Raw genomic sequence first — 24842 nt, 5'->3', positions numbered from 1 at the left:
TCCTTTTTGTTTCAGCACTTGAAACACTGGAACATTTCTCTTATGTTTGTCTTACTGTAGGTACTATTTGAAAAGTTAAAACTGCATGCACTGTGTGAGAAAGTTCACAGAACTGAAGTACAACAACTTGTGTCCACTTCAGAAGTTGTGGTGAGATGGGGAGGGGTTTTAAGAGTCTGAATGATTTAGCAAAACTCCCAAGTTATGTTCCAATGAAATTATCATTTGTCTAAAGTTTTTCTAACCATCTTGATTTATTTTTGTATTGTACTAATCACACTTCTTTTACTTAAGCCAGAAATGAAAGTTGCACTCCATGATGGGGAAAACCAAACTTTAGCTATAAACAAGGGTTAAAAACTTGAGTAACCAGCATGCATGTATGACCATCCTCCTCACAGGAGAGAGACTTTCTTTACTGGTCAGGTTTTGCTAGCTCAGTATGACTGACTGATTGAGTGAAAGAGACCACTGGTGAAAAAGAACTTTAATGTAAAAATCTGCTACTGAAGGAAATAACAACCCAGACTTTCTCTTTGCTGTCAGGAGATTTGGGCTAAAACCATGTTGTCATCTTTTTATGGACCCTTAACTCATTCATTCATTCATTCATGTTAAGTAAAGAGGTCTGCAGGCAATTATTTGATACCTGTGGTTTGGATTGGGAGTTGTCACTTTCTTTGCGTGGTCTTGTTTACTTGTTGTGGGCATGAATTTTCTTCTGGCTTTTAAAATTTATTTATTTTTTTTTTTTTTTCCCTCCCTCTGTGGAAGTGCTTGTCCTCAGTAAGAGCAGTTGCATTTGGAGTCATATTTGCAAGACCTTGACAGAGTCTTGTTCCCCTAGAGCAGTAATGACCAAACAGTTTAGATATTTTGGTATGCCTGTACAAGAGATCAAATGTATCTTCAGATGTAGTGCAATAAATATTGCACATATGAGGCTTCTCCAGTTCTTTCTTCTGTTAGTGTAGGAGCAAATAAAGCCGTTCATGTGTGATCCCACGCAAGTGGAGAAACCTGCCAAAAACATTTGTCTAAAAATGAAGTCAAGACCAGACTGCGGACTTCTTGGTAACTTGAGGCAAATGTGGTTGCCCCTTCCTTTTCATAGAAATTTAGATTGGAAAAGACCTTTAATATCAAGTTTAAGTGTTAAACAAGCACTGCCAAGTCTACCGCTAAACCATGTCCCTAAGTGCTACCTCTACATGTCTTTTAAACACCTCCAGGGATGGATGGTGATTCTATCACTTCCCTGGGCAGCCTGTTCCAATGCTTGACCCCCCTTTCAGAGAAGAAATTGTTCCTATTGTCCTTCTAAGCCTCCCCTGGCACAACTTGAGGCCATTTTCTTATGTCCTGTCACTTGTTATCTGGGAGAAGAGACCAACCCCACCTGCCTACAGCCTCCTGTCAGGCACCTGTAGAGAGCAATAAGGTCCCCCCTCGAGTCTCCTCCTCTCCAGGCTAAATAACTTCACCTCCCTCAGTCACTCCTCATCATTGTTCTCTAGACCATTCACCAGCTTCATTGTCCTTTGGACAAGGTCCAGCACCTCAATGTCTTTCTCGTAGTGAAGGGCCCAAATCTGAACACAGGCTTTGAGGTGTGGCCTCACCAGTGCCCAGCGCAGGGGGACGGTCACTGCCCTGGTCCTGGTGGCCACGCTATTTCTGATACCAGCCAGGATGCTGTTGGCCTTCCTGGCCACCTGGGCACATGTTCAGCCGGCTGTTGACCAGCACTCCCAGGTCCTTCTCCTTCAGGCAGCTTCCCAGCCACTCTTCCCCAAGCCTGCAGCGCTGCAAGGAGTTGTTGTGACCCAAGGGCAGAACCCAGAACTGAGCCTTGTTGAACTTCATACAATTGACCTTGGCCCATCAGTCCAACCTGTCTGGACCCTTCTGCAGAGCCTCCTGCCCTCAAGCAGATCAACAGTCCCGCCCAACTTGGTGTCATCTGCAGACTTACTGAGAGTGCACTCGATCCCCTTGTCCAGATCACTAATAGATCATTTTGTTAAGACAATAGGAATGGAATTCCTTCTTAGAAGAGAAGCCTCTGTGCAGCTGCACCTGTTTCTGACTTGGTGCTGAAACTGCATTGTTCTAGTTTACATTGAAGTTAAAGAACACAACTCATTGGTGAGAATTAACGCCCTGTGGCAGGCAGAAAGGTAATACTTGTTTCTCATGTGTTAAAAGAGGACATTCAGCTTTTGGGCCAAGTGTCTGAACTACCATACGCGATTTCTGAGGCAATGCCAACAGATAACTATAAAACCCACACACTACTCAAGGAGAAGGAGGTTTCGTAGATCAAGTATGTAATCTCGGAGAGGGACAGAGTGCCTTGGGAGATGTGAGGGATCCATGAAATAGAATGCATGTCATCACTTTGTGGGAACATAAGACTTGTTGCTGTAATCAAAGCGATGCTTTTATCTAGTCCAGTACCCTCTTTAACAACTGCTGAGATGTGGTTAAAGGTAAGGTGAAATCTTCCAATAGATAAATACTAGATAATTAGTTGTAATATGATGTTTTTCCCTGGTAGCAAGAAAAAAACATATGCTTTTAAATTTCCATTTTGGTACAGTTGCATCTTTTTTTTTTTTTTTTTTTTTACCCTGAACTGTTGAAGTTCCAAATATTTTTGTAGCATTTATACATATCCGCTCTCTAGTAATTTCATTCTCTTTCTTAAAAATTTTATGGCAATTTGCAATCAAGGTAATCAGAAATATGCTTTATCTTACTGCTTTTGGATTTGACAATTTCAAGGTTTTTTTCAAGGTCTCCTGGAACTTGTATTAGGGGATCAATAGGATAAATTATCTTGTTGGATTTTGTGTGTTTATGTATAAATATGTATATGTGTATATATGTATTGTTTTGTATACTTTTATCATGTTCTCTCTTGCACTGATGCTGTCTAGCACAAAAAATAAACAAAGGTCCATAAGTAATGCCCCACACCCATGTCCCCAGTGTTTTTGAAGTTGTTGTGGAAAAGTTTTTATGTCTGCATGTCTTTTTGTCCCTGTCTGGGACAGGAAGGGAAATTAAATGGGAAGGGGTAATCTCCAGTCCTCCTGATGAAGACAAGAAAGAATGAAGGTTTCCTTTGGCTTAGGGTGAGATTGCTTGAAGGACATTATTCATTAGTCTGTATTCTGTCCATTCCGCTTGGCAAGAAAATGTCTTCCTCCAAAACTTATTCTGTTAAGTTTTATTATTTAATAATATTAACAGAAAAGTATACTAGTGATTCACATTCTTTATTTTTCAGCTGAATAAGTTGCAAGAGCTTCATCCTTTGCCAAAGATAGTTTTAGAATACCGTCAGGTGAGCTGATGCTTTTCGCATAGTGTAGTTGTACTGACACAAAATTAGCAAGAAAGATAACATATTCACAGCTAAATAAATAAGAAAGTTGGCTTTAATGTAAGTTCATTCAAATATTCAGTTAAATTTTGAAGTTGTAGGTATTCTTAAGAATTTTTAAATTTAATGTTTACTTCTGCTTTGCACTGTGTTAAATTATTTCTAACAAACAACTCTTGCAAAAACAATTGGAAAACTTCACTGTTAAATTTGCCTAGTGCTATAAAGCACACTATTAGGACAAAACATTTATTTTTTTGAGTTCTGAAGTGAAGGAGATGACTTACAGGTTTTTTTTAGGTGACGAGCCTCTTGAAAATCCAAAGCAACCTAGTTAGTTTGCTCTCACACTTAATGTTTGGGTTGTCAGTGGATGAATTTCCAAGATTTAGGAAAAAAAAAAAAAGTGTTAGGGTGGTTGGGTAGGTTCTTTTTCTGTGCATGTGTGGCTTTTTTGTGTAGTTTATTGACCTGCGGATATAAGATGTAGAAGAATAAATTCCCATAGTTCATTTACTAGCATCTGCAAAGACCTGGCTTTAGGGTATAACTGAGCACTCTACCTAATTTATGCTGTTAGGTCAAGCTATTAGTGAGTATACATCCGTTATTTACGGAGATAAAACTGTCTTTTAAAAGAAGTGTACAAGTTAACATGCATTTGGAAATTAAGATCTTTAATTTGAAAAATATCTTGGTTTTTATAAATAAGCATTTATCTAAACTTTAATATAATTTAGGTTCATAAGATGAAATCAACTTATGTGGATGGACTACAAACATGCATGAGAAAGGTAGAAGTATAAAAAGTATACTGTAAGGTACTGTATTTCAAGTAAATCAAAAGTGTGAAATGATTGCAGTGTTTACAGATTAAGAATTTTTGTATATGTAAAAGGATAAAATATTTTTTTATTTTGTAGTCCTGATTACAGTAAGTTATTTTTCTTGATGTTTACTTTAAATAAAACTTAACTGTGTGTTTCATCCTTTTCTTTTTGGGAATTTTTACTTTACTTTGACTACAGGGATTTATTTCCTCTACATGGAATCAGACAGGAACTGTGACTGGCAGGCTTTCAGCCAAAAATCCAGTAAGTGAGGCTATTAGAAGATTTACGTTTTAGTTAGAATTAAAAAATAGTATTATTTATATAAAATATGTAATATTTTTAACACATGAAATGTTCATTTTTACTTAAGTCTAGCAGTTGCCATATTGTTTGTAAATGGTGGATAGAAAAAGCTTATTAAATGTGTGTTTCACTCTCAAACATTTTTTTTATTAATACTTTGTTATTGTGGATCAGAATTTAATATTATCTGAAATTTAAAATTACCTGGAGTAAACCTGTAGAATCTTGAGCCACATGGTCTCTCTAGACTTTAACTGAATACTTCTTTGTAATAAATTCCTGGTGTTTGTGAACTATTCCTTGTTAAGGGATTGGTAAACCCTAGAAGGCACCCTGGGGATTATTGGGGAAAAAAAAAAAAAGCAGCTCTCCTGAAATTTGGCTTCAGGCCTCATAGTAGTGAAGGGCTAAGCTGGCTATGCTGTTACTTTGGAAGTCTTGCCAGATGCTTATATAGCTGTGACACTTGGGTTCTTTCTGCTTCCTTGCTTGTCTTTGGCTATGATGATCTTGATGTACATGCTTGTGGCTGGAATGTGATTTATTTGACTTTCTGGACCGCTAGATGCTTGGGATTTTTTTTCTTTCTCTCTTTTTTTTTTTTTTTTTTTTTTGCTAAAGTGGTCTTTTTAAGGGCATATTTGAATATATTTTATTTTATTTGGAGCTTAGGAAGCATACTGACTTGGCTGTAGGGACTGGTGAGGCCTTTTGTGTTCCAGTTCTGTCACAGCCCATAGCTGTGTGGATGGGCGTGCAGAACCTGGTGTGGGAGGAGACAGCTGCAGACTGCTTCAAGGGCTCTAATCAAGTCATAAGCAGGGGAATAACAGTAGACAAGTAGTGACTACCTACCTGCAGAAATGTTCTGTTTGGTTTAATCATGGCCTTTCTCAACAAAGACCTGACCTCTGGCCCTCTGGGAGAGGGGGAATAGATGCAGAAGTGGGACTTGGCTCATGAAGGCTAGAGGGAATCCACAAGGCCACTGTCCTTTTAACTTGTGCCCAAAAGTATTGTCAGTTCTTATCTGTGCAGCTTTGAGTACCGCTTAACTGTCTAGGCAGGTACTAGCCTTAAGCTTTGTGGGTACAAGTGGTATTAGAATCTTTGGGCAGTCTTGGGAGAAAGACCATGGTCTTCTACAGCTCTTACCTAGGAGTAGAGATGTTAGATGTAACATTTATGTTTGACTACTTTGCATGGGTGGGCTCATGTGGCTCCTTGCAGGTCCTGACTGGTATGGTGACTTTTGGAGTCCTGGCAGAAACTTGTCCTGAGAGGTTCTCATCCTCACAATACTAGTGACTTCCTTAGCTCTTCTTTTGCTTGTGTTCACAGTTCAGGTTTCATTTCTATCTTCCTACCTTCATGGTACATATTTCTATACAGATTGTCATCAAACAATTTATAGGAAGTGCTTGTACATTTTCCTGAGTAAAATCCAGTGTCTAGGATTCTGAATTAACAGTGGAAAGGAGGAGTGTTATGCTGCTTTTGCTTCTCATGCATCCAGATGGGGGAAAGTGATGGGAGAGAACAGAAAAGATGATCATGAAGGTCAGTTTGCTAAATGTTCTGATGTGATGCAAAGGCGTTTACAAGTTTACAAGAACAGGCAGCTGTCATGAACAACTGCATACAATACAAGGTGACCTTTGGCCCATCATGCTAATAATGACACAAAATCTACTTTTCTTAAGGGTTGTTTTTCTCCAAAATAATGCTGCTAAGGTTAGCATGCAGGGTTGCCTAAGGCTGCGTTTTCCTTATAAGGAAAAACATTGGCATAGCTTTTTTTGTGTGAAATGTTTATGGAACTTATACCATCTGTTTCTGAATCATTTATTGATATAGAAGATACATTGCAGTACCCAGTCACTCTAAGTGTTAAAGGATTGTGAAGATCCTTGCCAGAAATCATAAATATTGTAGATATTTTTGCAGTTACTATGATGTTATGTCAAATTTCAGCTGAATATTTGCTGAGGTAGTTTATTTTTAACCATGTTTTAAAATGCCTTAAAGGGGTGATTAAAGCAAAAGACAAGTGTAAATCAGATAAAGTGAGAATTCAAATAGAAAAAAAACCCCATCCCCTTTGCTGCAGTGGTTGTGGGAGATGGAGTTCCAAACAAAGGTTTCTTTATCTTTCTTTTTTTTTTGTGAAGGTAATGGATCTGTCAAGGTAATGGATCTGTCTGTCCTTTTTCCTTTAAGGCCTTAAATGGAGTCCAGGAGGGATTTACTCATAGGTTTAAGGAGAAATGACCGGACATTAGGTACAGAGCAGGATTTCTTTTTCAGATAAACTCTCCTGTGATCTTTCAGACAAATTCACATCTGATGTATGGATGATGTGTATTTTTGGCTTTATGTGGGTTTCTTTCTGTAGATAAGCTTATTCACATGAATTTTTATGACTTATGCATTGCAGCAGCTTAGAGGGGGCTTCTTGATACAACTTTACTTCAGTGGCTCTCCATGTATTCATCTATTTTAGTTTAACTGTGCACTCAGTCTCATTTAGTTTCTTCTTCTATAATGTGTGCTGCATAGTTAATGCATTTTTCACGTTCAACAGTGTTATTTATATTGTAGTCTCCTGCTATAGCATTTTAACTATTTTCTACTCCATGAGAACCTGTGTATCTGAGTCCTAAAAGTAAATATAAATGCTAAAATTCTTCAGTCAAATTACTTTGTAATATACCCACAGTAAGTCATGAGTGAGGTGGAAAAGCATAAAGCCAATTAAGGTCAAGCCTCTTTGAGAATGAACAGAGAGAAGTCCTAACTCAAGATATAAAGATTGCATATAATTGGATGTTATAATTTGTTATAATCAGTGCTAGAATCAGATATTCTGTATTAAGGTTTCTTTCCTCCAGGCTTCTGCAGCAGAAAGAACTGAAATGCTACTAATGAGTTTACACTTCTGTACTTCAGAAGATGTTTTTATCATTAAACTAAAAAGCATAAAGTAGTGGGCTTCAGGGGGCATTTCCTTCCTTTTAGTTAGAACAGGTTATGCTGAAGATAAATAAACTTTGTACCTTCCCAGACCAACTGAAAAATAAATAAAAAAAACCCCATTCCTATTTCTCCCCAGGAGAAATGCTTTTACTAGCTTACCCAAAAAGGCAAAGAAATAAAATCATTTAACCTGTCAATCAAAGCAGTACGTTAACCTTTAATTTGGAAAGCAGGAATGCAATTTAAAAGGGAAACTAATTGGGGCATGTTCAATGTTAATGTGTTCAAAGAAGGACCGTAAAGAACCTGAACTATTTAACATACCTCAGTCTCTCTAACAAATATAAGTAATGTTTTCTGATAGTGAATGCATGATAAGAGAATTGCATGCTTATTTATTAGAAAATGGGTGTTCCTAATAGTGTTTGAAATATGAATAATGAATTACCCATCTGGTATTCATTCTAATGGGGGAGAGAATCTCTTGAAGTAGAGACCCCTCCAAGCAATTGCCATCAAAAATCAGTCTGTTAATTAACTTAGCAAACCAGTTTTTCTGATTATCCACACTGTATCTCTATTACTTCTCTTCTGAGCTGTCTTCTGGAGTGAATGGACTACTTACCTATGAGATAAAACTCAAATGTGGTTTTGGAATAGTTTTGGGATTGTCTATGGACAGTGTGGGTGAGATGCTGCCTGTTTGTCTCCCTTTTCATAACACTATCCCAATGGGGTTTACATCTTTAGCATCCCCACATGTGCACACCAAACAAGGTGGACTGTCATAATCATGCTATCAAAACTGTTGTGATAGCTCTATAATTTCAGGCATTTTGTCCCAGGCATCATTAAGGCTATAGGGTGATCTGTGATACTGCCAGTACTCTTTCTGAAAGTTTGTAGTCTATAGTCACAATTGGATTCCAGTACAAACAGGGTGTTCTACAAGGTATTTCAATAGTGATGAGCTGCTGTGCATATTTGAAGTGTCCTGTTTTTTCCCTGTCCCTTTCCTTCACAGCTTTTAGAAGGCTTTGGCAGAGCTGATGCAACGTAAGGAGCCAGACACCGAGTCTGGGAGCAAAGATGTGATTGCATCTTCCTATTTTTTTTGCAGAAATGAACCAATGCCTTGGCTGCTTTTGAAACTGCACTGTTAGCAATGTAATTTTCGTAAGCTTGTTTTCGTACACTGTCTGCTGAAATGAATGTTGACTTAAAATAGATGGTACGGGTCTTAACGTTTGCATTGATTTTACATGTGTGCTTTCTATGGTTTTTTTTTTAAAGTATGTTAATTGGAAAGCACTGGGGATAGAGACAAGTCAGACAGGTTCATATATAGGAGACTTTCGACAAGAATTTTTAATGTCATCCAGGCTAACAAAATAATTTTTAGCTAATTATGCTGTGATGTTGGCTTCACTAAAATAATGGTGGGTTGTCTTAACAGAGATTACAATGTTTATGCATTTTCTCAGACCTTTGCATCAAAGCCGTTAGTGTCATATTTTCTAGTCAGTAAAACCACCTATAACTAAGATGAGTCGATATGCTCCTAGAGAAAGTCAGAGTGTGCATGCTGTTTGTTATGGTTGGTCTGTGTTCTCTGAGTATCTCTTGCATTCAGAATGCATTTTTGTGCCATGTTTCTTTTCAGTATATTTATTCCAATACTCTTGAGTCATGTGCCAATTTTGACTGTACTAATAGCACTGAAGTATCTCATTTTTATGAGTATTTATAGAGTTTTGATGTTTTTAGAATCTCTTTTGGTTTTGCTTTATTTTTTTTAGAAATATTTTACTGAAGGCTTTAGCATTTAAAAAAACTGTTTACAACATTGGAGACAGAATTTCTCTATTTCCTCTCTTTCTTCCTTACTCATCACTGTTTTTGTTTTATGATAGGGAAAATTTACTTAAATGAGTGAATGAGCATGTTGACAAGACTTTAGTTCAATTTCATTCATGATGAAAATTTACACAACTTTAACATTACAATGTGATGCTCTTAGTTACTGGTGTGACAACTACAGTGTAAGTCACTGTTAGCTGTATCATAACACCCGTGTCTGATCCTCCAGAACAGCATCTTGTTCATGTAATACCCAAATGCAGAAATAAGGTTTCTGCATCAGAGACCTTTGTTCTCTTAGCATCTTGAGTACACATAGTGTCCTTTTCTATGATATATGCATGTCTTTGGTATTCTCTGTACTAATGCTCCTGATTTGTATAAATTCATGAATCTCATGGTATGTGTGGTGTATCCTATACAAGGACTATATTTTATAGCATAATATTTTCCATTTAGCTCAATAAAGCTTGGAGGATCACCTGGGCTGTAATTCTGTACTAACAAGAGCAGTTCAATCATGTATATAACTATACGCTTCTCTTCTATTTGGGATTATCTTTGTATGTATAATTGTTCTATGTGTTATTTAAAGAAAGATAATGTGTAGCTAGTATAAATCTGCTTCTATGCAGTAATCAACATAAAAATACTTGCATTTTATTTATATGTAGGGTAAGATAGGGAGTCTGTTATTATTTCTTCTGCAAACTAAACATAAGCACAGGAATATATAGATTAATTAAAATTAACAGCTCAAAAATGAAAGATTCTATACAACTTAGAATAGTATCAGCTAAAGTATTTTTAGCACATTATGAAATATTGACTGCGGAGGCTGAATTCCTCCTTCACTCTCCTTCAGCTTCTGGCAAAAAGCTCCTCAGAGGAGCTTAGACTTGTAGAAATGGGAGGAAAAAAAGTTCCTGTAAAATTTTCCTGTGTTAGAAGATAGCACTGCATACTTCCAGTTGTTTCATTAAAATTCAAAGATACTATGTTTCAATACACTGTAAGTTAAATTGTCAGTACTTGAATGCCTACTTGAATGCTGTCAAGTGGGCTATAAGGTAGTTGGTTATATTTTATCCTTTGAATGGCCTTTGCCAGCAATGTTTGGGAAATACTGCAGGTAGAAGCCAAAACTATATACTTATCATGCTTTGGAAATCCATGCCTGGAACACAGCTAGTGCTACTGCCAGTTTGTTTTTTGTCTAATATGAATGTGACTGAAGCACACAGCTAACAAGAAATGAAATTAGCGTCATTTTTGCTCAAAACAAGTTGTTGTTTTTTTAGCTGGGTAGGTTTCACTATTTTACAAATTAAAAGGTGTTTTAAAGTAAAGTAACTATAGTAATATCTATTATTAAAGTATTCTGTTAAAGAAATTAATCTATACACTGTGTTGTGTCTTTTTACGAAGTCCACAGAATTTTAGAATAGTTTAAGAGCAATTTTAGCATGGTATTTTGGTTACAAGAAGCAAGTGATGCTATTCACTTGTCTTTCACAGTCTTTATTCTTCCACTGTTTATCCTCACAAATTTCAACTCCTGGCTGAGCACTTTTTCCTTATGGTTAAGATCGGCATATATTAGCATCCCCTGATGTCTCTGTGTGGTCACAGTTATTGTGCCTCTGTACTGAAGAATTTAATAGAGCCCATGTCCTACAGAGTTCGTTTTCACTGTCCTCATCCATAAGATGGTTGCTCAGCTTGAATCTTGAGCAATGTGCAGAAATGCATCTATGATCTTTATATTAAATATATATACGCCTATTTATTATGAAGGTGTCTGTTGATACCTCTTGTGAGTTGATTAATATTCTAGAAATTCTGCTTGAATTTTTTATTCTTCATATGAAGTATTCTGTTAATCCGATTTTTAGATGTACGCTTTTAGGAAATACTCAAAGCTTGGAGACATATGTTCTGAGAGAACACACAGATTATGTCTTGTCTTGCAAGCTCTCAGAAGTGAGAGGTGTTAGCATATTCCTCTAATGGCTGAATTCTTTTTTGCAAGGGCAAAATATAGTTGAATTCTGATCTCAGCATAGGTTTTGTTATGTTTTAACATAATACAAGTATTTCTATAGTTTATTTTGCTATAGTGTTCTACTATACTTTGTTCTCCCATTCTGTATCTCAGTCAGCAAAAATTACTTCAAAAAAATCTGACAAGACAAAAAATGGAGGAGACAGAAATGAAGAATGATAAAAAAAGATTGAATAAGAATAGGTGAAGATCAAAAGTTAGTACAGCAAAAGAGACTTCTTATCTTGGGTGGTCCAGTTTTCAGACAATACTGATTTTCAAAAGCTTTGTCATTGGCATCCCAAAGAATTTCAGGGAAATTATGTCTGTAGCTCTATATCCCTATTACATTCAGCTTTCTCCGGTGACAGTTCTTTTTTTCTGTGTCAATGAATGAAAGATTTGCCATTTCTTTATTTTCTCAGCATCCTTTCAGAAAACCTCAGGAAACTTTAGCCAGAGTTTTGAAGATGGATGCACTCTGTCAGATTTGGAGCAACAACAAATAACATTGGTTTGTATAATGGTCACTGAAGATAGAATAGGACAGAGGTCATCTTGCTGACTCCCACATGGCCTTGTTGTCCTTAGTTCTCCCATACTGACATGATCATCTGCTGGCTGTGCCTCTTAGGATCTTGTAGTTAAGGACCACTTCTGTCAAATCAAGAATTGTCCTTTCCTCACTGTGATCATGAAAGAGACACTGGTTATTTAGTTTTCCTTTAACTCCCTTAATTAGCCTCCTGTTCACACTTTTTGTAGCCTTTTAAGAGGAATTCCCTGATAACATATGCTCAGTAAATTCCTCAGTATGTGAAACTATCTTGTTTGAGATGCTAAATTTTACCCTTTCTTAAAACAATTGTTATATCTTTTCTTTAGAAAGTAAATTCCTCCAGCCTGGAAATCTTGTAATTTTTCCTGTGTTTAAAGGTCTAGTATCTGTACTTTTTGGGCAGTATTCCCTTGACAGTGTTTACTTTAAAGCTATAATATACAGCTAATATACAACTAGTACAATATTTACTAGCTCCAACTGCCACTCAGAGCGTTGTCATCTCTATGCCTTAAGGTTTTTTCACCAAAACCAAATCGTATCTTCTTGGAGTTCATCCCAGAGTTTAATAGCCTCCCATATTAATGAGCATTAGTTTAACAAAGCTTATGTTTTGAGTATAATTTTCTTTAAGGAAAATGAAATAAGTAATTTAAATTTAGTCAATTATATAGGGAAACAAAAGAAGTCTTTGTCTCTTTGAAAGATGTGTAGAGCTGTGTATATACAAACTTCCTTGCTGTGTGAAGGTTAGTAATCTGTCAGTATTTAATCAAGCATCTGGGCTGAACCCACAGTTTGACAAAATAATATATCACAGAAAATGTCAAAATCAGTAAGTTAGTAAAAGACAGTATTTTTATTATTTTCAAAATCACTCATTGATTCCTTTGTCATGTGCTTCTAAAATATTATTTATTACCGGAGGTCATTGCTAGGTCTAAATTTCAAAGAATATAGCAGAAAGAGGATTAATCATAGGAAATCAAATGCACTATTCTTATGGCCAACTCTCTAAAGTAAGAAGTCAATGTTTTTGGTTGCCCTTTTCTTCTTTGCTTGTATTCGCTTTGAAAGCTGCTTAAGCTTGTGGGAACATGATGAATACCGCTAAGTCTCCCACTTGACTGACCTCTAAATCCTTGATAATTTTGTGCTGCTGGATAAGGGAAAAGGGGAGTGCATTACCTTTGAATGGTTGTTTGCTGCTGAAAAACAGTAACTAGTGCAAAAATGAAGAAATCCTTCACCAGAAGTTTGTATGTTTCTGTGTGTTTGAACACAGAAAACAGATCTCTCATTTTTAGCTAGCCACTAGGTGGCAATTGCAGACAAGTCAAGATTTTCTTAGAAATGCCTGTACACATACATACCAGGCTGGTATTGCTATGGTGACCTTGTTCATTTTTATTTTCGCTGTTTATTAAGCTACTTGCTAAATTTTAAAAATTATATCTTCAGAATGTCTTGAAATTCTGTTTTGTAGAAGTCACAGAAAATAACTGTTTATTCCTTTACAACAAAAAATAAATGCTGCTATTGACAATAATTAAATATGGCAATTTTCCAAAAGAGAAATCATGAAGGGTTGGGGTTTTTTAATTTTTTTTTCTGCTGTGTAATTTGCTCTAAGTGAGTTGCCACTAACTTTGGAGGTGCCAGACAAATTGAGTAAATTTGTTATTGTGCATGCCCTCAGGACTCTGAAATCTTGTTCTGCGTTGCAAGAAGACTGTTTTGGGCAGTGTGCAGTTTTCCTTGCCATTTCTCCAGCACTTTTGGCCTTTAACAGAGGAGCAAGCAGAGTGCTGATGGTTAAGGAAGTAGCTCACTGAACCTGTGCTTATATTTCTTCTTAAATTGATTAATTGAGCTATGAGAGCACAATTTATCAGTAGGTGTCATCCCATGTAAAGCAAGAGAAGACAACTGATAAAGAAGGAAAAGGAGTGAGAAAATTTTGAAGTAAATAGAAAGAAATCCACTACAAGAATAAAAAGGAAAAAATAAGTGGAGTTATATAATATAACTCCACTTTTTTTTTGCAATGAAGTCTAGTCTGTAAGACCAAAGTATTACTTCTGCTCCAAAAGTAATAAAATGCTAGCCATCAGACAGATGTCATGAACTTAAAAGCTTATGTTGTGTTTCGTTGTGTAGAGCTGAGCTCTTGTTCAGAAAGAACAGTCTGGCCTAATTTTTTTTCATAAACTTTCAGGAGAAGATACCAAAAGAAACACCAGACACTTTTGGATTTGTAATGCTTCAGTTTTTCCTGGAGTGCTACATTTCATGAAATAAACTAGAATTTCACTGCTCTGAACTTTTTTCAAACAGAAGAGAAATATTTGTGTTTTTATCCAGTATTGGGAAATTATTAATTTCCAGGAAATAGTCTTGCTTACAAGAAATGCAGCTATTTTTTGCTTTTTTCTGGCATTGGTAGCCACAGTAAAACAATGTTTAATTCCTCAATTGTCTTTATTTTGCTCTTGTGTTTGGCACTGTGCCTCACTGTAACAGCAGGTGGATTAGCTGCCACATCAAAAGATACATACATTGCAACTTTACCTGGTTTAACTGCTTCCTTATATCTGCTCAGTCTAACTCCTTGGCTGTTTTTGCTCTTCCCTTGTGACACATCTATACTGTATATATTTATAAGTGGATACTCTTACGTTAGTCGTAAGTTTTGTCTCTGTTATTTTTAAGTCAGTCATTAGATCAGCCCAGGAATTAATCAGAATCAATTGGCTATAGAGGAGTCTGAAGCTACCTCCATGCATTCTCATTTATTTCAGGAACTTAACTGTTGTTTTTTCCCTATTCCCCTCCCTGCAGTTTGTAGGTCTTAAGACAGCCATATATTGTAGGTATTTAGAAATGCAGATCTGAGCAGTTCGTAGGTTAATGAGACATTTTCTAGAAAAAAAAGAATCTACGTATGGCTATAGATGTGTTTGTATACCTATATAAACATCTATTTCTAGGGAGTTATCAGGGTTGACTGAGGTTATTTGCTCAGAAAATAGCAACTTATGCTACTGAAAATGTATGTAGAGAGGAAGAGAGGTATGAGTTAACTGAATCGATATAAATAACTGAAAGGGGAATTTAACAGGAAATATGATCAATGATTTGACTTGATATAGAGTAAGAAATAATTAAAATGCACCACCAGCCTCTGTGATTAGGTGGTCCAACTATACTGACTTCAAAAGTAATTTAGCCAATATATATCTGAATGCTGTAATCCTTTGAGAGGACCAAAATAACATGCTGTTTTTTAACCGAGGAAGGAATAAAAAATCAATTGCGAATGTAGATGTAGAATGGAAAGCTCAACAGAAAATACATCTGACTAAAATAAACTCATCAAGCTGGGAATTACATATTTTTGTTGGATTTTGATTAGGTTTTGTTTTCATTGATAATTCTGCTCCTCTTTGATACAATGACTTTCCCTATGGATTAGAGCATCCTTTTTGCAAAGCTTGAATGCTTCATGAGAAAGCTGTGTTTGTGAGGCTGTAACAGAGACATTGAGCCCATCAGTTCTGAGTCTCCTTGCCAAAGTGAAGTCTGTCATTGTTTCTCAATGGCTCTGTATACAGGAGCTAATGGTGCAGGCAAGAATCTACACTGTCTCCACCTGAAACAACAGACTAAAAGTAGAACAACTTTTAATAGAAGTATTTTCAGAACCAAGAAAACAGATTTCTAACCTTTGCTAAAACACTGGACTAAGGGATGCATCAGGATCACCAGTCAGGATGGATTATAGTGGCAAAAAAATCAAATTATGGAGGTAGGAGGAAAGAAATCAGCAGTCTCTTTTTTCAACATGTATTGTTTTAATCTAGTGTTCCTACTGAGATTGTTTTTTTCCTGCCATGCCTATGCTCCCTACTTTTCCAGCACAATGTTTTCTGAAGAGTTTAGCTAAAAAACCAGTGATCCAACAACCATCCAGATGCTGGGGAAATGTGTCAAGTACCTGAAATTCTAAAATAGGGATGTAGCACTCCATCAATTCATCATCTGTGTGGCAGGTCCAGTGCCAAAGAAAGGTGTCAGCTTTGGACACCCAGGAAAAAGACAGTCAGTCTGAATTTATCACACCCAAAGTGACTTCAGTGCAGATAAGATTCAGTGCTTTCTTTTTCTTTTAAGTTTGATAACTGTATTTCAGAATTTAATATTTAATGATTTAATGCTTGGGCGGCGGTGGTGGTGGGACAAGGAGGTTGTAGGCATGTAGGGGTCGGTGCCTTCTCCCAGATAACAAGTGACAGCACGAGAGAAAACTGCCTCAAGTTGTGCCAGGGAAGGTTTAGGTTAGATATTAGGAAAAATTTATTCACTGAAAGGATTATCGAGCATTGAAAAAGGCTGCCCAGGGAAGTGGTGGAGTCACCATCCCTGGAGGTGTTTAAAAGATGTGTAAATGTCACCCTTAGAGACATGGTTTAGTGGTGGACTTGGCAGTCCTGGATTAGCAGTTGGACTCAACGATCCTAAAGGTATTTTCCAACCTAAATAATTCTATGATTCTATGGAAAACATTTTTAAAAATAGAAATTTCCGTTTATACAATCAACTAGTTCTCATTAATTGTGTTGCAGGTTTGCCAAAATTATTTATGCATCTTAGGTGTACATTTTTGCATGCATTTTCCATAATCAAGATAATACAATCTTTTTTCTGAGGGTCTGCATAAGACATGATGCACTAACTGACTACAGTTTCTGCAAAGTATTTGTTTCTGTCTTTAATCTTTGAATTTTCATGTTATGCTACAAGTGTAGCTACATATATATCTGTTAAATATTTTTTAAAAATATGTATTTTTATTAGATTGCTTTGGAATGAAACCAGAATCTGTCTTTGTCTTTCCACTGCCTCATACCATTGAAGGCTTCAATTCTGTCTCAGCCAGAAACCATGTGGAGTAGAGAGAGTGAGATGGATTGACACTGGGATATATAAATTAATCAATTACAGTAATGTTATAAAACCAGAATCATAGAATCATAAGACAGGTGAGGTTGGACAGGACCACTGGAGACTATCTAGCCCAACCCCTCCCTGCTCAAAGCAGGGTCCACTAGAGCGTTTTTTTTTTGGGACCAGCAGGTCAAGAGAGGTGATGCTTGCACTCTGCTCATGATGCCTGACACTGGTGACACTTTTCCTGACACAGCCCAGGATGCTGTTGGCCTTCCTAAGTACAAAGGCTCACTGCTGGTTCATGTTCAACTTTTTTTTTTTTTTTTTTTCTTTCCACCAGAATTCACAGGTCGTTTTCTGCAAAGCTGCTTTCCAGACTGTAAACTCTGTGAGAACCTGATAGGCCATTTCTCCAGAGCTGAGGTTTCTCTGAATCGCAGAGCAGCCCTCTGATGTATCAACAACTCCTCTCAGTTTTGGATTGTATGCCATCTTGCTGAGGTTGCGCTCAGTCCTGTTATCCAGGTCATTAATGGAAGTGTTGAGCAGTATTGGCCACTGGGGTACTCGGTGAGTGCCTGCCCTCCAGCTGGTCTTTGTGCCATTCGTCAAAACCCTTTGAACCTGGCAGTTCAGCCAGTTTTCAGTCCACCTCACTGTCCACTTATCTAGCTTGTACTTCATCAGCTTGTCTATGAGGCTTTTAAGAGAGATTGTTTTGAAAGCCTTGCTGAAGTCAAGGTAAACAACATCTGCTGCTCTCCCTTCATCCACTGAGCTAGTTGCTTCATTGCGAAAGGCTATTGTTGGTTAAGCGTGATTTCCCCTTTGTAAATCCATGCTGACTACCCCAGATCATCTTTTGACTTTAATGTGTTTGCAAATGTTTTCCAGCATTATTTGCTCCATCACCTTCCCAGGAATTGAGGAGAAGCTGATTGGCCTGTAGTTTTCTGTATCCTCTTCCTGGAAGAAAGGAGTGACACTTGCTTTCTTCCAGCACTCAGGAACCTGCCCTGGTCATCACAGCCTTTCAAACATAATTGAAACTGGGATGTTGACTTCATCTGTCCTTTTGTCCATTGGAGCCTCTGGAAATGAATTTTGGATTATGGTGTTGTTTTTTTAACCAATGCTAGTGTTTTCCTGTTAATCATCTACTAGAATAGCCTGACTTTTTTTTTTCCCCCTGCCTTACTCAGAAACAATGAAGAGAAGTATTAATAGTTAACTTTCACATCCAGCTTTTTCATCATGTTCTTTCAAGTATATTCCTTCTTGTCTGTTTGAGCATAATTGTTCAGAGAGAGCATTTGTTTCTTTACAACTTCTAATAAGATGTGGATGCCCTTTTCTAGTGGTAAAGGATAACAGTCACATCTCAGATTGGATCTGTGAAGGTTTTGCAGAAAAATACTTGAAATAAATACAGAAAAGCAAAACCACAGGCTGTATCGTGTAGTCCAAGGTAGTAATAATCATTGACCAAAGTTACATCAGTCTTCCACTTTCGATACATAAAATTGTCACCTAATTTGTAACTCAAGCACATGAAAGCTTTCCATTTGGAAGACTTTTCTGAGATTGTCTCCTTATTTCTCCATCCTTTGAAATATATAAAGTAAATTTATCTCATAAAATTTGATAATCTAAATCTTAGAGAACATCTTCAGGGGAATCTTAGGTCAACCCATTCAACTCATTCTAAGTATGTGTCATATACAGATAGGAATCTCCAGCAGGTAGTTAAATCTGTCTTTGTCTACTGACTATGGAGGGATTCTAGACAGCTAGTTTACACCAACGGCTAGCCTGAAGACATCTAATTTTAGATGAGTGGAATCTATTAAGCTATTCCAATAGCTTAAAGATGAGCATTACCACTTGCATGTTTCTTGAGTTACTTTGCTGATGATTTATTCAAATTATGAGTTGTTAACTAATTTACAAGTGAAAGTACATTTTGCACTTGTAATTACTTACTAGTGTTTTTCAGAATTATTAGTAACACTTCTAAAATTGCATTAAAAGCAGACTTTCTGCATATGCTGTCAGTGAAATCAAGACAGCAATATAATGATTTATTTTTACCATTCTGGATAGATTTTGAAAAAAAAAATTATTTCACTTTGTTTCAGGATTTTGAAGCAAATGAGTTAAGGAACAATAATCAGTGAGAGTATCTACAAACAACTCTTTAACCTGTGCTGGAGGGTATCCTAAGTACATCTCAATACCAATACAGAGCCCAAGAAGTCCATAGGATGATCTCTACCATTAAAATTATTCAAGTCAGAATTAAAATACTGTGATTTTGTTTTTAAATGTGTAAGATTAGGCACATTCATGTCCAGGTACATAATAAAGGACTTAGTTCTCTGAACTTCTGAGGATCTGCTAGCTTCCTGGCCACTTAAACCGCTTATTATTCATATGAACAAGCAGTGATCCTCCTCAACTTGTTATCGCTAGAAATTGATAATTATCAATAGAAATTTTAGTTTTGTGCACAGGTTAAATAACCACTTATTTCAAAATATGGTTAATAGCATTACAATAAGCATTGCCACAACTGTATTTTTAAATGTTTCTAGAAACTGAAGAATAAAATATTAAAGATGGCAAGTGCTTCTTCTGGGTCAGACTTTGCATTGATACATTGAGAGAAGTGTTCCTAGTTTACCCACGGTGTGAAAATAATATGTATTTTATGTGGTAGTTTCCTATCTCTTTGTGTGTGGTGCTGTGGTGGGCATTCACCTTTAATACATTTAATTGTAGATCTTTAAGTGTAATACTAAGACTAGAAACTATACTGTTCTGTTTTGGAGGTCTTGTTCTTTTGCTTTAAATTTAAATAGCTTTTGCAGTATGATTACATCCCTCTTAAGTTTAATATAACAATTTTGAGTTTAAAATTACATAGAAAATGATCATTCTGATTTGGAAATTATATAGCACTATTTCCATCTCCTGAAGTCACAGCATTATATAATAGTAGTATGTTCATCTAATTCCTTAACCACTTGCAAAGTAATTGTGTGGAATTACGAAAATTGAGCTTGATACACATGACAAGAATTGTCTTGTCATGTGTTATCTCTCTAGATGAAGAGACGTAAAATAACAGAAGGAAGCTATCACATGTCATTTCTCATTCTTTACTGGAGGTGTATGAACTCAGATCTTTAAAGAAAAATCTTTTATTCCTAGTCCTGCATGTTTGTTGATAAACTTAGTTCTCACTTTTAATTTTGACTGATGTGCTGTAGTTAAGAAAGAGCTCCTTCTTTATTTTGGCATGTGTTTAAAGAAAGTGGGAATAGATATTTGAAAAATTTCTAGAGGCTGAAGAAGAATTTGTTGCCTTAGCTGAAGGCAGGGTTCACATGCGTTCTTTTTTTGAAAGTAATGCACCATATCTAAAAAATAAGAAGAAAATTATTTTTATTGGGTTATTAATTATGTTCTATTGTACATCTAGAGATTAGGATTTGGAAAGGTTGCCAGTGAGAAATTGTTCTTACAAGCTTCCAGTTTTCAAGGAAGAGCAAATATTCAAAAGTACCTATAGATACAGAAGTATGAAGATTCTTTTGAAAGGCAAAGTGGTTAATCTTATTTATTATATGGGGAAAACTTACTGGCATTAGTATCACTAATTTTCTTATGCTGCTTCATAAATGTGTTTTCATAAACTTTAAATTACTAAGCATTTTTTTTTCTTATTTGTAGAACATTCAAGGTATCTCTAAACATCCAGTTAGAATTACAAGGAAACAGTACATAAAAGGTAAAGTGTGTTTTTACTAACAGGAAAAGGCAATTTTATCTAATTATTTTACTGAGTTGTATTTTAAAGCAGACCAATAGCTCCAGTATTAAAGAATAGAATAGATTATTGAAAATTAGTTTTACATTCTCATTTAAACCAATTGCTTTTTGCTGGGCATTCCTGCAAAAAAATTTGCTCTTTCAGCACTGATCTAAATAGTCAAAAACTCAGATTTTTTTCTTTCCCTCTACTATTTCACTGTTCCTTTTTCCAGATGAAATTACACATCTTAACTCCATTAAATATCCTAGGGACAAATTTGAGTGCATTCTGCTTGTAAGGATTTGCCTGAGATAGATGTTAAAGCTGGGTCATTTTAATCAAACTCACAACTGAACACCAATACTTGGTCAGATGTGTTGTTTTGGTAACAGAAGTGGCTTTAAGGCAGATGATTTAGAGAGAACCAAGGTAAACTGTAGAAAAGTGTGACCCAAGTGATGAAAAGTGAAACCCACAACAGTAGACTCAAATACAAGGGAGACATTTGCCCACATAAGCTCTCCTTCTTGAACACCTACAGCCGTAGTTGGGAAATGCTGCTCATCTGTTGCACTTGCTTCTCAGATAAGGGCAGGCTTGCCTTTTCACAGCTATTCGCTCCCTGCATTTGAAATAATACAGATCATAAAACAGGAGTCTGTGGAAGACAATGTAAAACTTCAACAGCAGTTTTATCTACCTGATATTTTATAAGTGTTTTTTTTAAAGTTTTAAATAAAATGCATGAGCAGTGGCTGAGTAGACCTGAGCTGCAATTTGCAACTGTGGCACATAGGTCTTCATGGGAGCAGTCCAATCAGTTTTATCCATGATCTTATAATATGTGCTTCTCAAAAATATATTTCTACGTTTTTAATTCCTGTATCAAGACACATGTTTTTTTTCCCCACTTTTATGCTGATCAGATTAATTCTGTTGTATTTCAAGCAACCATATCTTTCTATTCCTAGACAAGTGGCGTTCCCAGGATGCACTGAGTTTCTAATACCATGTCAATGTACATTATTGCTTTGTGATATTACAGGGGATTTCTGTCATTAGAATTTGGATGCCTGTATCAACTGTATGTCCTCAATATTGTATTCCCCTACCACCTGTAAGTCAGAATTTGGTTATTACCACAATGCTGTGGTACGTTCAAAGATAAGAAAAAATATTTTTTTAGTTTGTCTCTATAGACCCTTTCTTATCTGAATGCCTTCTTTATTAAATGATCTGTGAATAGTGTTAGTTATTGAAGATATTTGTTAGCTAGTGCTTTGGGAAGAGTTTGGGTTTGAAAGAGGAGGAGAAATGGTACCGCAAGGATGGCAGAGATAAAAATGCTGTACATCACTGATAAAGAAAAATAATTGTGGTTCTGGTAGTTGCTCTACTAGGTTGCTTACATTAAGATTTGTGTGGTTTTAGTTGTGTGTTAGGTATGTCATTTACAACCTCCTATGGTTTTTAACCCAATATTTTTTGGATTGGGGTTTGGGACGTAAATGTCTGTCTCCTTTCTAGGGAAAGAAGAGGAAATAGTAACTATTTCCCCAAGAACATGGTTTGTTTCGAAAAAGGGATATACATTACTAGCAGCAGGTAAGATAGTATGTATTATGGTTCTCATACATATTAATGTTCACAGTTCTGTCCTCTTTTTCCCTTCTCCTTTGGATGACGTATTTTACAAGGCTGTCAAATCCTGTAGTATCAATTCATATTGTTATATTATGTATACTCCTTAGTGTGCTTTGGAAATGGGTGATATGTAAGCCTTGTCAGTAGAAACAAAGAGCTAATAAGATTAAGTTGACACTTGAAGATAATGAAGGAATCAGACACCTTGTGATCTGTGGCTGGAATGTAATTCCTTCAGTATAAGCTTTTTTACAGGCATCTGGTTTTTTTGAGCACGAGGAAATGACTGAACAGTCTGGGCTTGCATTTTAATTTGTGATAGTTTAGTTAAAATGCAGGTGTGTGTGTTTATTTTAGAGCAGTAGATTTATTTTAACACTGTTTTCTAGATTTTTCCCATATTGAGTTAAGGATCCTTGCTGACTTATCATCTGAACCAGAACTTTTGAAACTGTTCCAAGAACCTGAAACCACTGACATCTTTTCCACACTGGCTTCTCAGTGGTAAATGTTGCTTTTTAAATTTTATATAGTAATTAGACAATATAATAAGAATAAATTAAACTGTTGTATTACTGTGTAGTGATAACAAAAGACAGTATTTTGCTACGCTGTCTATTGTTAATGCTGTTTTAACACTGTAGGTTAGAATTCCTTTCTGATATTCTGAGCCTTTTCTTCTCTGCAGTGGTAATTACCATATGTCAAAATGTTGCAATCCAGTTGACCAGTATGAGCTTTGTGACTAAAGCTGGAGCGATAATATATTCTGAACAGTGCATGCTGATAACTTTCTCACTGTATTATTGTTCACCAATTCTTTTTAAAAATATAGAGCAGCAGTTAAATAGGTTATCCACCTGAAAAATTGCAGAGCAACTTTTCTCAGTAAAAGTTAAAGGCATTTTTGAAACCCACTTGGCTATCCAGTAGAGGTACTGGAATCAAATTACATATATACAAGAAACAGGGAGTCCAGAGCTCATGGGATTCCTTTGAACTCATAGAGTTTAGTGCTTCCATCTTCTGATGGATGATGTGATACTTGGTAAAAGTGGTACTTCAGTAATTAAAAACAATATTTCTTATCTCCATTCCCATATTATTATTTACTGATCTCTTTGGTATGCAGATCAAAAGATCAAAGAGGTGGAATGTTAGTTACTTAGCTGTTTGAAGGTATTTTTTTATTCCTCTTTGTACTGTGGTGATGCCTAAAAATCTTTATTGAGACTGGGACTCCCATTGTACTCAAAAGTGCACGAGCATTCAGTAAGTGACAGGATATATGCCAAGAAGATTACAGTTTGAACAGCTAGGACAGAAAAGATTGAATAAAATGCTGTAACACATAAGGAGATTGAATGGAATGATGTCATGTAATGTAAAGCAATTTTCATATTTTCTTTGTTCCTCTCTCTCTTTTAATCTTTTGTATCTGTTTTTTGTCAACAGATTGTTAGCTGAAAATGAAAGCAAAAATAGATATGATGAATTCATCAGTCCTGATCTAGCTCAATTACTATCCTACAGTTTCTAAATTTTTGCAGGCATAGCTTTTGCAGCTGCAGTATTTCCTACTCACTGCAGTATTTGTTAATATACTCTGAAGTAGTATAAAGAAACAATGGAGGTCAAATTGTAATTTTCCTGTTACCAATAACTGAATTGGTGTTTGTGGCATGTGCATTCTGGGAGAACACAACACAAGGTCACAAACATAGGTATGGAAAGATCATCTTTCACTTTAGAGTCTCTTAGAAGATTCTATTGATATTATAGTCAATTCTTAGCTCTAACATGATATCACTAGGACCTTGTGATGGAGTGAAATCCTTAATTTAGTTTGGAGGTATATTGCAAATGTATGCATGAAGATGAGTCAAATTTTGTCTCAACTCTGGGCAAGGCTCCAGAAATACCATTCTATTCAGCAACCTCACAGCTCTTGGCAGCTGTCAACCTCTTACAGTTGCTACACAGTAACTTTAAATTTAATTAAATATTACAGGCAAATGTTTTTGTCAGTCAGAAGTGTCATGTGTGTCTACAAAATCATTACATAATGATTCTGCTGACTCTTAAGCTTTGGGAAAGCTAATGCTTGGAAGTAACTTTCTATTGATTCTATTATATGACTTATTAATTACAGAAATACAAAGAGTATGTTAAATCTCATCTATTCTTGGACATCTGTAATATATCTAAAGAGATTCATTTTGCCTGTTGTTGATGTCCCCTGTGTAATAAGGTCAATTGCATATTAGAAGTGTTGGCTTCTCACCATTAGATACAAAATAGGTCTGGGGTGGCCAGCTTGTATGTAGACATCTGTGTACCTGATCAGTTCCTAGTGAATTCACCTTGGCTTTGGAATTTTGTCCTTAATTTATTTAGCGCCAAAGAGAAGACATAAAATCACAACCTTCACAGATACTTTCCCATTCCAGATACTTATTCATCTC

The 24842-nt window shown here is 36.1% G+C and overlaps 1 protein-coding gene across 1 annotated transcript in view; it reads left to right on the top strand.

Moving 5' to 3' along the window:
- The window catches only part of POLN (DNA polymerase nu), a 106202-nt gene that overhangs the window by 24256 nt on the left and 57104 nt on the right, over positions 1-24842 (top strand). Inside the window, exons 11-17 of the mRNA XM_055795448.1 lie at positions 61-150; positions 3296-3352; positions 4132-4185; positions 4420-4485; positions 20652-20709; positions 22261-22338; positions 22767-22881. Coding sequence (XP_055651423.1) covers positions 61-150; positions 3296-3352; positions 4132-4185; positions 4420-4485; positions 20652-20709; positions 22261-22338; positions 22767-22881 — 518 coding nt within the window. The remainder of the gene's footprint in view (positions 1-60; positions 151-3295; positions 3353-4131; positions 4186-4419; positions 4486-20651; positions 20710-22260; positions 22339-22766; positions 22882-24842) is intronic.

The sequence above is a fragment of the Falco peregrinus genome, chromosome 2 (genome assembly GCF_023634155.1).
Source record: "Falco peregrinus isolate bFalPer1 chromosome 2, bFalPer1.pri, whole genome shotgun sequence".
NCBI classification, from domain to species: Eukaryota; Metazoa; Chordata; class Aves; order Falconiformes; family Falconidae; genus Falco; species Falco peregrinus.
This window is presented reverse-complemented; position numbering and strand designations above follow the sequence as displayed.